The sequence below is a fragment of the Passer domesticus genome, chromosome 6, assembly GCF_036417665.1.
Source record: "Passer domesticus isolate bPasDom1 chromosome 6, bPasDom1.hap1, whole genome shotgun sequence".
NCBI lineage: Eukaryota > Metazoa > Chordata > Aves > Passeriformes > Passeridae > Passer > Passer domesticus.
Genome location: NC_087479.1, coordinates 43950721 through 43963063, shown reverse-complemented (window position 1 = coordinate 43963063; position 12343 = coordinate 43950721). Strand labels below are relative to the sequence as shown.

General features: G+C 37.5%; 1 protein-coding gene across 1 annotated transcript in view; it reads left to right on the top strand.

The window, feature by feature from the left end:
- PDHX (pyruvate dehydrogenase complex component X) overlaps positions 1–12343 on the top strand; it is a 33769-nt gene that overhangs the window by 4981 nt on the left and 16445 nt on the right. Inside the window, exons 2-4 of the mRNA XM_064425045.1 lie at positions 1424–1507; positions 6138–6238; positions 11031–11236. Of these exons, the coding sequence (XP_064281115.1) occupies positions 1424–1507; positions 6138–6238; positions 11031–11236 (391 nt within the window). The remainder of the gene's footprint in view (positions 1–1423; positions 1508–6137; positions 6239–11030; positions 11237–12343) is intronic.

Genomic DNA, 12343 nt, shown 5'->3' with positions numbered 1-12343 from the left:
TTTGCCTTCTGGGCTGTGAGCCACAACCTGCCACATCACAGCTTTTCGTCTGCCAGTACCTTTAACAGATTTGTCACCAGTGTCTGTGGGAGCATTGAGATGATGGCCACTACTCTGTGGATCCAACCCATTCCTCACCCATGAAACAGTCTACCCATCAAATCCTTATTTCATCAATTTACAGAGAACAGTATCATAAGTCAGAGAGGTGACATCAGAGCCCTTCTTTGTTCACTGGTCTAGTCATTCTGTCCCATAAAGCCTCTAGGCTGGTCATGCAGGACTTGCCCTTAGTGAAGCTGTCCTGAATCACCTCCCTCTTCTTCATGTGCCTTGGCACGGCTTTTTGAAAAAAAAAGAGGCAAGGAAAAAAAAAACTAGAAGAATTTTAAGCTGAAAAGCAGATAATAAGGAAAAAATAGAAAAAATATTAATTTCTATGTTTCTTTTTTAGCTGTTTGTGACTACTCCAAGCAATACAGCAACTGGGAGAAATGTGGTGCTGTTTCCTATAGAATGATAACAATCCTTAATGCTGGGTATTAGAGAAAAGGGACTATGAAGCAGGAATAAGCCTTGCCATTCCATACAATGTACCTTCTATGTGTTTATTTCTGTTCTGTGACTGAACACAAATTCAGATGTAGTAGTTGAAGAAAGACTCAAAAGTCAGGTACTGGAAAGCTGCTTTTACAAAATTGATCTGGAAGATGCTTTTTTTTTGCCTCATAAGTATATTTAAAAGTTCAGAAAGGTAGTATCTCTCCTCTTTGGTGTAGAGGATCAGATGACAAGAGGTGTAACTTGCTGTGAAGCCAAGCTCTCTGCTGTATCCTGAGCTCTGCCCTCAGAAGAATCCCACTAACATGGCACACAGTTACTGTTACACAGTGCTGCTTCTGGATATGGGTTCACTGAGCTAAGACAAAATCACTGAAACATGAAATCAAGCAATTTCTGCAAAGTAGATATAGTTTTCTAGTGAAAAGGATAATAAACATCAAAAGTTTCGGTGAAAGACGTGAATCATCAGTATCTAGAATACTAGGATCACAAAGGCATATTAGTTTAAAAGATATGCTTTAATCTGAAAAAAAATAAAAATCCACAGCCTGAGTCAAGGAGGAGAAGGATGACAGGAGAAAGGAGGATGTATTTTGAGACTATCAACAAAACTTCGGGTCTAGGAATTCAGGGTTTGTGGATTTCCATTTCTCTTGTAATGTGCCTTTTTTCCTTTGAGCTCTTTGGTGGGCTTGCTGTATGTTAACAAGCCCACCAAAGCTTAAAAAAGAGCATTGTAGTGAATCTTTTGTTCAATTATCTTTCAGATTCACACACTTTTAGTTTTTTTTTTTGTGCTAAGCAGTTAACTGAGAAAAAAATTATACTCAGTTGAGATAACCACATGCTTGTTTTGCAGGTACACCTGGTATTAAAGTTCTTATGCCTGCACTTTCTCCAACAATGGAAGAAGGAAACATTGTGAAATGGTTAAAAAAGGAAGGTAAGATAGCATTTTCTGTGGTCAAATTTTCCATAGTTCTTCAGCTATGTAAATATCTTCTGTAAAAATAAGATAATTCTTCGTGGTTATAGATCAGTGTAATGATCTATAGTATAGATCAGTATTTTGAAGCAAAATGTTTGGTGTATGGATGCTGTCATCTTGAACTATACCTGCTTTGAAGTTGTTCATTCTTTAAGTGTTTTGTTTGTTTTGTTTAATTGTCTTCCAAAAGGTAGCATTGATCATCATTTTGAAAAATTTCACTTAGGCTCTTCCAGGCTGTGAGTGTGTGCACTGTTTTTCATTCCCAGTGTGGTCATGCTGCTCAGTAGCTTTGGAAGTCTGAGAGCCATTGACTTGGGGAACGTCTCTTTCATTATTCTGCTGTGTTATGGAATACCATGAAATAAATAGTATTTTTAAAATATTTTTCTAGTTTCTTAATTATAGTCTACAGTTAAAACTGAGAGAAATTTTAATTACTTTCATAACCCTAATACCAAATGGGGAAATTTCTCCCTAAAAGAACCCAAACTGAAAACCAACCTAGTCGTCCAAAAAAAGCCTGAACTCTGTGCTCTGAAGACTATGTGCTTCTGCTTGGAGCAACTGGATAAAAAGTCTGTCAAGATTTGTCTTCATTTAGGTTGTATGTAAATGAAAAATTATCTGTAGAAGAGTTAGCAGTTCCTGTTCTGTCAGGAGACCTTTGTCTTGTTTACTTTTACCCTGTCCCTTCTTCAATTTAATATTAAACCTGAATTTTGACTGTAGTTTTGGATTCCAGATAGCTATTGTTCATTGTGTATTGTAGGCTTTTAGATAGCAATAGGAACATATCTTGTTCACAGGCATTTTTAGATTTCCTGAAGAGGTCAATACATCTGGAGAAAAGAAAATATCTTAAAGCTTAGTATCTTTGACAGACACAATTTGGATATCTAAATGTATTTTGACAATTGTGCCTAGATAAGCCTTTTCCTTTGGCTTACCTTGTAAGTGTTGATAGAGCTTCCATTATTGTGTTACTGGGGAGCTTTGCTTTCCTACATTTTGAATACATTTTAAGAGGTGGCTGGAAGACAGCTTCTTGTTCCAGTAGTGGACATGGCTTTTTGCTCATGAAACTTACTAAGAATTTCTGCAGAATTTACTGGGAACAATTCAGAAGTTTATGTCAATTAAAAAAATTCCACCAGTGTTCTTGAAACTTGAAGCTTCAGTTAATCAAGTCTAAGATGATGCAGAGAGGAAAGAATGATCCAAAGTTCTGTTTATATTTATTAGTTGTCAATAGCTGTAAAACATTAAACATCAACAGGAACATGTTTTACAGTAATTATAGCATTCAAAATTGCAAGAGAAAACAAGGAGAGCATGGTAGGAGTTGCAGTAGATTCCACTTTGCTCTAACATGAATCCACTTTCCTCATAAAAAAGTGTTAGAATGTAAAAGCTATACAATGGTTTTTCTCAGTCTTTCCACTAGCCTTCCACCCTAACACAAAAGAAAAAAAGCTTCAACCTATTTTAATTAAATTAAAATCAAATCTTAATTGATTGTTAGACTTTGAAAGAAAACTATCTTACTATTTGTATTGCTCTGTTTTCTATTTAGAAAGAAGAACAAACCCACATACAGTATTTTGTCACATCTATGGCCATAATTAGTTCCTATCAATACTTTTGTTTCCTCTAAGAGTCTGGACAATAAACATAACGATAATATTAAGATAAGTTTGGAAGAAAATAGTGAAGCAATTTAATGTTTGTACACCTCTCTGTAAGGGATGCTCTTAACTACTTAATTCTCTAGAGTGTTTGCCATGTAAAAGCAGTGTTGTGGCTGAATATGAATGTTTGCCAATCTGATGTCCAAGAAAATAAATATTCTTAAGCAGTTGACAAAAGCAAGCCACTTGAATATAAAATGTTTTTACTGCTGTATAGCCAGAAGGGGTCAGTATAATACTATGTTGATAGTCTTTCTGTTCTTTGTGTAAGTATCAAATGTTTTCATTTTGTGGTTTCACAGGATGGACAGATAATTTCACTACTACAGAAGGGAAAGCACTGAATTTGATTGATAGCTTTACTTTTCCTTCTCATTGTTAATGCAGTTTCATGTTGATTCCTATGGGTAATAAAGTCATTCTCACAAAGATAAAACTATGTTTTTTAAAACTTGTATTTATTATGTATGAATTTAATGTTGATGAAAGCTGGTAGACTGACAGCCCAGGAGACCAAAATCCTCTTGTTAATGTGGGCAGAAAACAGAAGTTACAACAGTGCTGGCAGCATCCACACACAGTGTAACTCTGCTGCCTTTTGGGACATCAGCTCCAGGGACTTCAGTATCTGTGTTCAGTCAACTCTGATTTTATTTGCAGCATTAAGAAATGCAGTTTGTATCTTGTGATTTGGATACTTGTCTGTCAGTAGTTGAACTGAGCACCATGGCTGTTGGATGCCAATTACACCTCCTGGAAGGAAACTCTGCTTCAGTAGAGATCCTAACCATTCAGCTTAGCTATGGGAATTTAATCATTAAAACCAAATAGAAACAAACAAAGAAACAAAAAAATAAACAAAACCTGAATCCCACCCAAAATTTTACAAGGGCATTATATATGTATAATTTCAGAGATCTCTGGTTCAGGCAACTTCTGTTTCAAATACTGCTTGGTTTAAAGTGTAAGAGCAAAGATATGGTTTGTAAAAGTGTTCTTTCCAATCCTAATCATTGAGAAAGCTGATTTGTAATTGACATCAAACTGGGCATTGATTAGGAGCTATCACAAATATTGTAATCTCTAATGAAAGTAACTATGGTCTTTTCTGTTGCACTTGGGTACTGAAACACGCACAGGACTTGAATGCTGCAGTGGAGTGAATTCTTTCACTGCATTTATTCAATTGCCTTTCAAATTTGTGGTAACTTTATAGCTGCAGCAATGAAAGGAAAACATAACAAAAAGGTAGTGGAAAAGTGGTTTGTCCAGTTCTCAGAAGACTTTTCCTGTTGCCTTCCCTGTGCAAGACGGAGTTAGTTTTCTGTGAACAGCTTCAGGTACCCAAGTTGAGATGTGACAAACTCATGGATGAAGGTATTTGCTTGGCTGGCCTACCCTGCTGGAGGCACTGCTGTTGGTCTCTGAGCACTGAGATTTCGTTTTAATGGTGCAGAACACTTACAGTCTGATGGCAAATTAAGATACAGAGTTAAGCTCCTTTCTGCTTGCCAACCTTAGCTCTGTAAATTACAGAATTTGCCCAACAATTTCATTTCTTAACAGCTGAGAAGTACTTGCCTAATGATCTGATATATGGCCTACTTGAATTAATGATCCAGTGAAATTAAAACACTCGTAGAGAGCCTAGAGTTTTGACTTCCTCTTATAAACTGTTCATGCTCTAGTTATTGCAAAGTGGAATGTAGCTGTTAGATTATTGCATTAAAAAGATGAAGTATATTTCTCTACCAATTTCTGTAATAGGAATGTTTATGACTTATAAAACTGTGTAGGTAACTGAGCTTTTGATGTTTTTATTCAACAAAAATGAGGTACAACACCTCATTTTCCCTTTCTAATTCATGTAGTCCTAAAACAGGAGATGATTTTTTAAATAATGTAGTCCCTTACCTAAAGGTAGGTGGTAACCTGCACTAGGTTTTAATTCTGCACCTTAAGCACAATAGAGTGATATCTGTAGTTAAGCTAAAGGCTTAGGTAATGCTGTTACAGCATTTCTGGTAATGGAGAAATATTAGAATTTTACTTCATGTGAAATTGTAGGCATGTTTTAGTCTTGTATGTGTTGTCTCTATAAGGAAAAAAAACCCTGTTTTTTTTGGAAGCCAAAACATTCAACTATCTAACAATTTTTAATGTAATGTCAGTTTTAATGTTGGGCATCTAGTCAGTATTGATTTGTTGAAATAATCCAGACACATAATATCTTTATCATCTGCTAGCATATACAGATATTCTTCAAAAGCAGAGGAAGAGTATGGTTCAGAATTAATCTTGGATTTGTGGAATGTAGCAAAAGCAATTTCTAGCACTTGTGCATATTTTTATTTCACAAAGTAAGTATGAATGAATTCTTGAAAAAACCTTTCTGAGCTATATAGGAGATTAAGCAAGCTTGCAGCTGTGCTTTCCCAAAGACATTAAAATTCTTGAGGTTTATTTGAATTTCTTTAATAGTGTTACAGAACTATAATACCATTGTCCTAAGCAGTTTTAGATAGCTTGCTCTGACTGGTGGCTAGCAGTGAATATGGAAGGCTCAGTATTTTATTAATGGCAATGCTACTGAGTATGAGGTTCTGAAAATAAATTTCATTGTGTGTGTATTTCCTCTTGGAAAGCCTGCTGAAAACATCAGCACTGGGAACATGTCAGTGTTCTGCCACAGCAGTTTGTGGTTCTTGAATCTTGGTGATTTTATTTGGAAAGGAAAGATACAATGCAAATAATGATGGGGGATCAACTAGCTATAAAATATATTAAGGAATACAAAATAACTGTATTATACAGTGAATGTCTGTGTTCAATGGTTAAACAAATCTGAAAGGAAGTTTAGGATAAGTGTTCTTAAGTTCTGTTGTATTTTGCAGGTGACACAGTGAATGTTGGAGATGCATTGTGTGAAATTGAAACGGACAAAGCAGTGGTTACCATGGAATCAAGTGATGATGGCATATTGGCTAAAATACTGGTAGGAATCTTGCATTTCTCAGTAGGGTATTATAACTTCAGACTGTTGTTTAGCATATTGCCTCAAAAACTAGTTTAGATAGCTAAATTTCTACTCAGCATTCAGAAAAATGCACTTGCTTGTATTCCTGGGGAAAAATAATTGCTCTATTTGTGCCACGTGTGTACCAGACTATTGGTACATGGTATGTGATTCTGTATATATTTAATGGATTTTCACTTATCCTGTTGTTTTGTATGTTTTACAACTGGTGAATTATGTCCATGGAATATTGTAGTTTATGAGTTATATATATAGTTATATATCAAGAAACCTCTGAGTTATAGGAAAACAATTAACAATCAGTTGGAAGCTGGAATTTTTTGTGGTACTTTACCCAGGATGTGTTATCTCTGTGCTAGATTGTCTTGTACTAGTCATTCAAGGTGGCATGTTACACAACATGGGCTGACCCAGAGAACAGTTTTTGGAGGTAATAATTTCCTCTATCAAAATTAGATTGATTAGGCTTAATAGAAAGAACAAGAACTGGGATGAGTAGGAAATTTTCTGAAGCAGTCTCAGCTGGTAGTTTATTGCAGCTGTTTCTTCTCTCCCTCCGCAATAATTAGACAACAGGGTGAATTGCAAGAAATTGGGAAAAAATTAATAAAATTGAGAGATGAGTACTTTCAGCAAATTCTACATCATTTGGTTAGGGAGGTCTCATCTAGGGCACATCTACCCATGACGTGTGGATCACATAAACATACAAATTAGGCATACTGGTATTAATTGCAATCCAGCTACTTAGGAAACAGCAGAATGGGCACAGGTACAAACTGGTTCCTGTGCTGTGAGAAAATTCTACCCTATGCTCAGTGATACATGTGTTTGTGCTGCTATTACAAAAGCTTTTTGGATTGGTGCATTAGACTTCCTATCTCTGCTGCAGCTGCATTTTCTTCCATCATCATGTGTTTGCACAGTTATCCTTTGCAAAAACAGAAGAGGGAGAGTAGTTTCCTTTGTGGCAGCATTTGAAAAGCAATGTTCTGTTTGGTATCTTTGTTTTTTATATAAGCCAGAGCAACAGCCTTTGCTAAAGTGGAAGTGCCGAGATGGTTGGGGGGCTGGGATAGAGAGAAGAGGGGATGTGAGATGGAACTCAGCTGGAAATGAAGTCTGTCAGGGCTTACAAAAACTGTCATTAGTCTTCAATGCTATAGGATAACTTGCATTTAAGCACTAGTGTACATACACAAGAGTTTTTAAAATATTTTTCCTTCTTTTAATTGTGTTGCTAAATTGGTGTTCAACTATGGAACAACACATTTAATAGGTTTGAGAGAGGATCTGTTCTGCCATGTCAGGATAAAGTCTCACATCAGATGTATTTTTTAATCTGTGTTTAGTCTCCATGTAATGATCTAAATCATTGCTGGGCAATGCTTTCACTATTTTTAAATCTCTCTTCTTCAGTTTTGAATGTTTCTGAAAATCAGTTTGCCTCTGATAACCTTGACAATATCTTGTGCAACCTATTCTGCATTTGCAGACACTGCTTTGTTAGATAGTGTGAGGGGGAGATACAGGGATTCTCTCTGTCAAAAGTATTAATCCTAGAGAGATTAAATTGAAGTTTGCTTAGTTTCTTTAATAGTAATTCATGATGGCTACAAGTAACATTAGTATTTCAGAAGCTGTGGGGTTTTTTGCTTCTTGTCTTGTATTTCAAATGCATTGCAAATTTCTAAATTTCTCTGTGTATTGCTATTGTGGCACATTTTTTGATAGATCAAAGCCAGACTTTCCAGCAGCTAGATGATATCAGTGTCATGGAGCAGTGACATTCAGCCTTAGTTATATCCATATGATCCAGTAACAATCCAATGCCAAGAGCTGAACCTGAGGAGAAGATGCCAGGGGTTAGAAAATAACTATAACATCTTTCAGAATAAGGGAAGAGAGGCAGCTGTGTTGGAATAACATGAACAGATCATTATGCCAACCCAATTTTTAATGGATTCTTTTAATCCTTGGAAACTAGAAATGGTAGGCCTAAGAGTTAGAGTATAGAATAGACAGGTCTCATAAAAAGTACAGAAAAACCCTGATGTTTCGGAAACTAAAATAACAAGAGAGCAGTAAGATCAGAAGTTTTCAGATTTTTTTTTCTCTAGCTCAGGTGTGATCCTTGGTTGTCTTTCTGCTCTGTCTGGTGGATATTTCTGCTCTATATTAGGTGTTCAGTAGATGTTTGTGTAAGGCTTATAAAATGAGCTGTGTCAGGTTTGTGGATGGGGTGATGATTATTTATTGAAAAGATTGTCCTTCCAAGGGCCACTCGGAAGTTTCACATGCAATGTAGTTAATGGGAATTTAAAAATGTTTTGTGCCTCTGAGCTAGCATCTGGCAGAATTTCACACATTTCCTAAAAGAAATGAGACAAAAATGTGTGTCTTTTGATGCCAGCTACAATTCTGAACCATCTTGACAAGAGTTCAGTATGGAAAACTTGACTCAGATGAGCACACTGTCTGCTTAATGCTTTGGGTTTTGCATTTAAAGATAGGAGGTTCATTAGATTAAATTAATTCAACTTCTGTAACACTTGGTTTTTCTTGACTGTATAATCTATATATGGTTTAGGAAGAGCAGGCTAACAGTAAAATAGAGACTCATGCATATATATTTCTTCTCTGTCTGACTAGGTCTTTTAATGATCACATCTGATTCAGTGTGAAATGCAGTAAAAGATTAAATAACTGAATGAAATATTAGAAGGGTAATTTCAGAGTGATGATAATTCTTTCAGTAGAGTTACTTCTTAAATTAACACTGGTTTTTTTTCCTAAAATATGGTTTAATTTGGGACAAAATAGATAATGAATGATTGTTTAAGAACTGTAATTAATTGCTGAGGAATAGACTTAGAGCAGGTACTGGGTGTGCAGCTGCAGTGGGAGCTGCAGGTTTTGCCCTGGGTGGGGGATGTGGTGGGAGCACCAGAAAAGGGGCCTTGACCAGATGCTGACCCTTTGCCCACCAGAGGGCACAGGGACCTGTGACACTGGCCAGGTGACCAGACACTAGGACACAGCAGGAGCCAAGGACTCAGTAGGAAGACCCCCAGACTATTGGCAGCACAGACTGCCAATTCCTTTGTTTGTTGTTCTTCCTCAGAGGCACCAGCTCGAGCTGGTTTTGTGTTACTGGGCCACAATTAAAATTGCTTTAGGGATCTGGGTGTCTTGAGATTCTGCTGTGGGAAACCCAGGGTCAATCTGGTGAGGAAGACCTGTCTGAATGTGGGGACAGGGTGTGCAGGGAGCCAGGTGAGGCACCCATGGGGTTACTGGAGCCTCCCACTGTGAAGGGGCTTTGGTCCCCCCCTCACATGGTGGGACTGTGACTGCCGGAGTGGCTCCTGTGTGGTCAGACAGGAAAGTGTCCCTAATAGTATCTGTTACCATCTTCTCATTCATTACCTAAGTGAGAATTGGTATGGAAACTACTTTGTATTAAAATTCCATTGCAGAATGAGCCAGCATAAGTTCTGTCCCTTTTTCTTCCCAGTGGAGGAAATAAGCATTTACTTCAGTGTGTATTTGTTAGTGACTAAAGCACTATGCTGCAGTGGCAAAAGCCCCAAGGGAATTTTACTTCTCTGTTCACTTTATCTCCAATTTTTTTTGCCTGTCAAGGTCACCTGTGCTTTGTTGGTTTGTTAGCAAAGCTAGGATATTTTTGACTCTTCTTGGCTACATAGAATCGTTGAATGTTTTGGGTTGTGAGGGCCCTTAAAGATCATCTTGTACCAGGGATGCCACTCACTAGATCAGGTTGTGCAGGGCCTCATCCAACCTGGCCCTGAATGCTTCCAGGAATAGGGCATCCACAAGCCTTATTGGCAACCTGTTCCAGTGCTTTACCACCTTTGAGTAAAGCAATTCTTTCTAATCTAAACCTGCCCTCTTCGCTTGTAAAACCATTGCCCTTTGTCCTGCCTATGTAAAAAGGCCTTCTGCTTCCCTTTTTTAAGACCCTTTTAAACACTGGAAGGTTGCTGTCATGTCTCTCCAAAGCTTTCTCTTCTCCAGGCTCAGCAACCCCATCTCTCTCAGCCATTGTTTGTAGGAGAGGTGCCTCAGCCCTCTGGTCATCTTTGTGGCCCTCCTCTGGACCCACTCTGAACAGGTCCATGAATTGTTGAGGACCCCAGACCTGGACAGGGCACTCCAGGTGGGGTCTCACAAAAGAGGAATAGAGGGGCAGAATCATCTCCCTTGCCCTGCTGGCCACACTCCTGCATTTGCCTTTCTGGGTTGCAAATCCACACTGTTGGCTTGTGTCCAGCCTCTCATACCAGCACCTGGAGTCCTTCTATTTATTTCAGCTCTTTCTGTATCTGAGATTCTAGGGTTCATTGAGTTTACGCAGAGGTTTTTTTATTGTAATTAATGAAAATGTAGCAGTGACTCAAAAATTCCAGGAGATGAAAAGTTAAGCAGAATTGTAGTAATTTTTCTTTTTCTGTTCTAGTTCTGAGCTGCAAAGGCTGCGTGTACAAAAAGTTACTTTGAGTTCTAACTTTAGGTGTATGGGATTTGGGGCACAATTTAATGTTCCTCTTCTTATAATAGCAATTATAATTAATTTCAGTCTTGAAATGTCTTATTAATAGTAGCAATAAAATGGAATATATCTTACTGATGAATTGTTATTAATATGTCTGAAACTTTGACATCTACTGGTTTCAGTCATATCAGAGCAGACAGTGTAATATGTAACTTAATGTTCTTAATTTAGGTGGAAGAAGGAAGCAAAAATGTTCGCTTGGGCTCACTAATTGGTCTGCTGGTAGAGGAAGGCCAGGACTGGAAGCAAGTTGAAATACCAGCTGATACTGGTGGTCCATCTTCTGTGGCTCCACCAGCACCTGCACCTGCCCCAGCTCCTGCAGCTCCTTCAGTTTCAGCCCCTCCTAAACCACAACATCAACCTGGGAAATTGCAGTAAGTTTCTGTGTTTGTTACGAAATGTAGCTCTTCATTAGATCAGTAGAACTGAACCAAGAAATATTTTTTGTCCCTTTTTACCTAGTAGTAGGCTGCTATTTTGAGAGTGTTTCAGTATGAGTAAGGTGATAAACCTTGCAAGCCTAGACTATTTATTTGCTCATAAGCCCAGTAAGTCAATACAAACAACACAATGTTATTAGAATTAAATGTACTTATATTCTGTCCTGCAATTAAGCTATGAAGGATTCTGAGCTTACAGTTGGAAAGAAGTTGTGCTAATACAGGACAGACAATAGTGCTTATGCATCAGATGCCAGGGGTATCTATGACTTGTTTTCTGTTTATTTGAGGAGAAAAAATAAATGGCACACTCCAAAGTCCTTAAAATCTCTTGCATTTTTGATATTAGAAAAAAATTGTTCTAATATTTTCATAACAGTGGAGTGTGAAAAACTTAAACCAGTTGGTTTATGTGCTCTTTGTTAGTTTGGTTTGGATGTGTTGGTATTCTAAGCATTGCAAACACCTTGGAGGAGGGGTCAGCTCCAGAGTGTTAGTCAGGTAGCAATAATCCATAATCACTTTGTGTCCAGGATATATCCTGTTTGGAGGTATCACTCCTTATTTGTATTTATTTTTTTCCCCCCAAACCTTTTCTATCTGTTGGTTTGCTGTGTTCTAAATGCTGCCAGCATTTAGGCTTTTCTCATGCAAGTGAATGACAGCTGAGGTCATTGCCCAGGCGTTACCTGTAGCAGGAGGATGATCCTTGAAAGGATTATGTCTTTCATTTTAGTACCAAAGAACAGAAGTGCTGTTTCACTGCAGCTGTTAGAGATGTAGCAGCATGTTTGGAACCAAATGATCATTTATGACATGGGGTTTTTTTGGCAAGGGCTTAATGGACCATTCTTAAAATTCAATGAGGTGCAAATATAGTCTCCTTTGGGAAATAATGAATAGGAGATTTTTGTGGAAAGACTTGAAACCAAGTATTTATTCTTTTATGTGTGTTGTTGCTTTGTATCTAAGAATTCTAAAACATTTTCTCTAGATGTTGGCTTTTCTCCTCGTTTCTGAAAGCTAATCATATTAAGATGC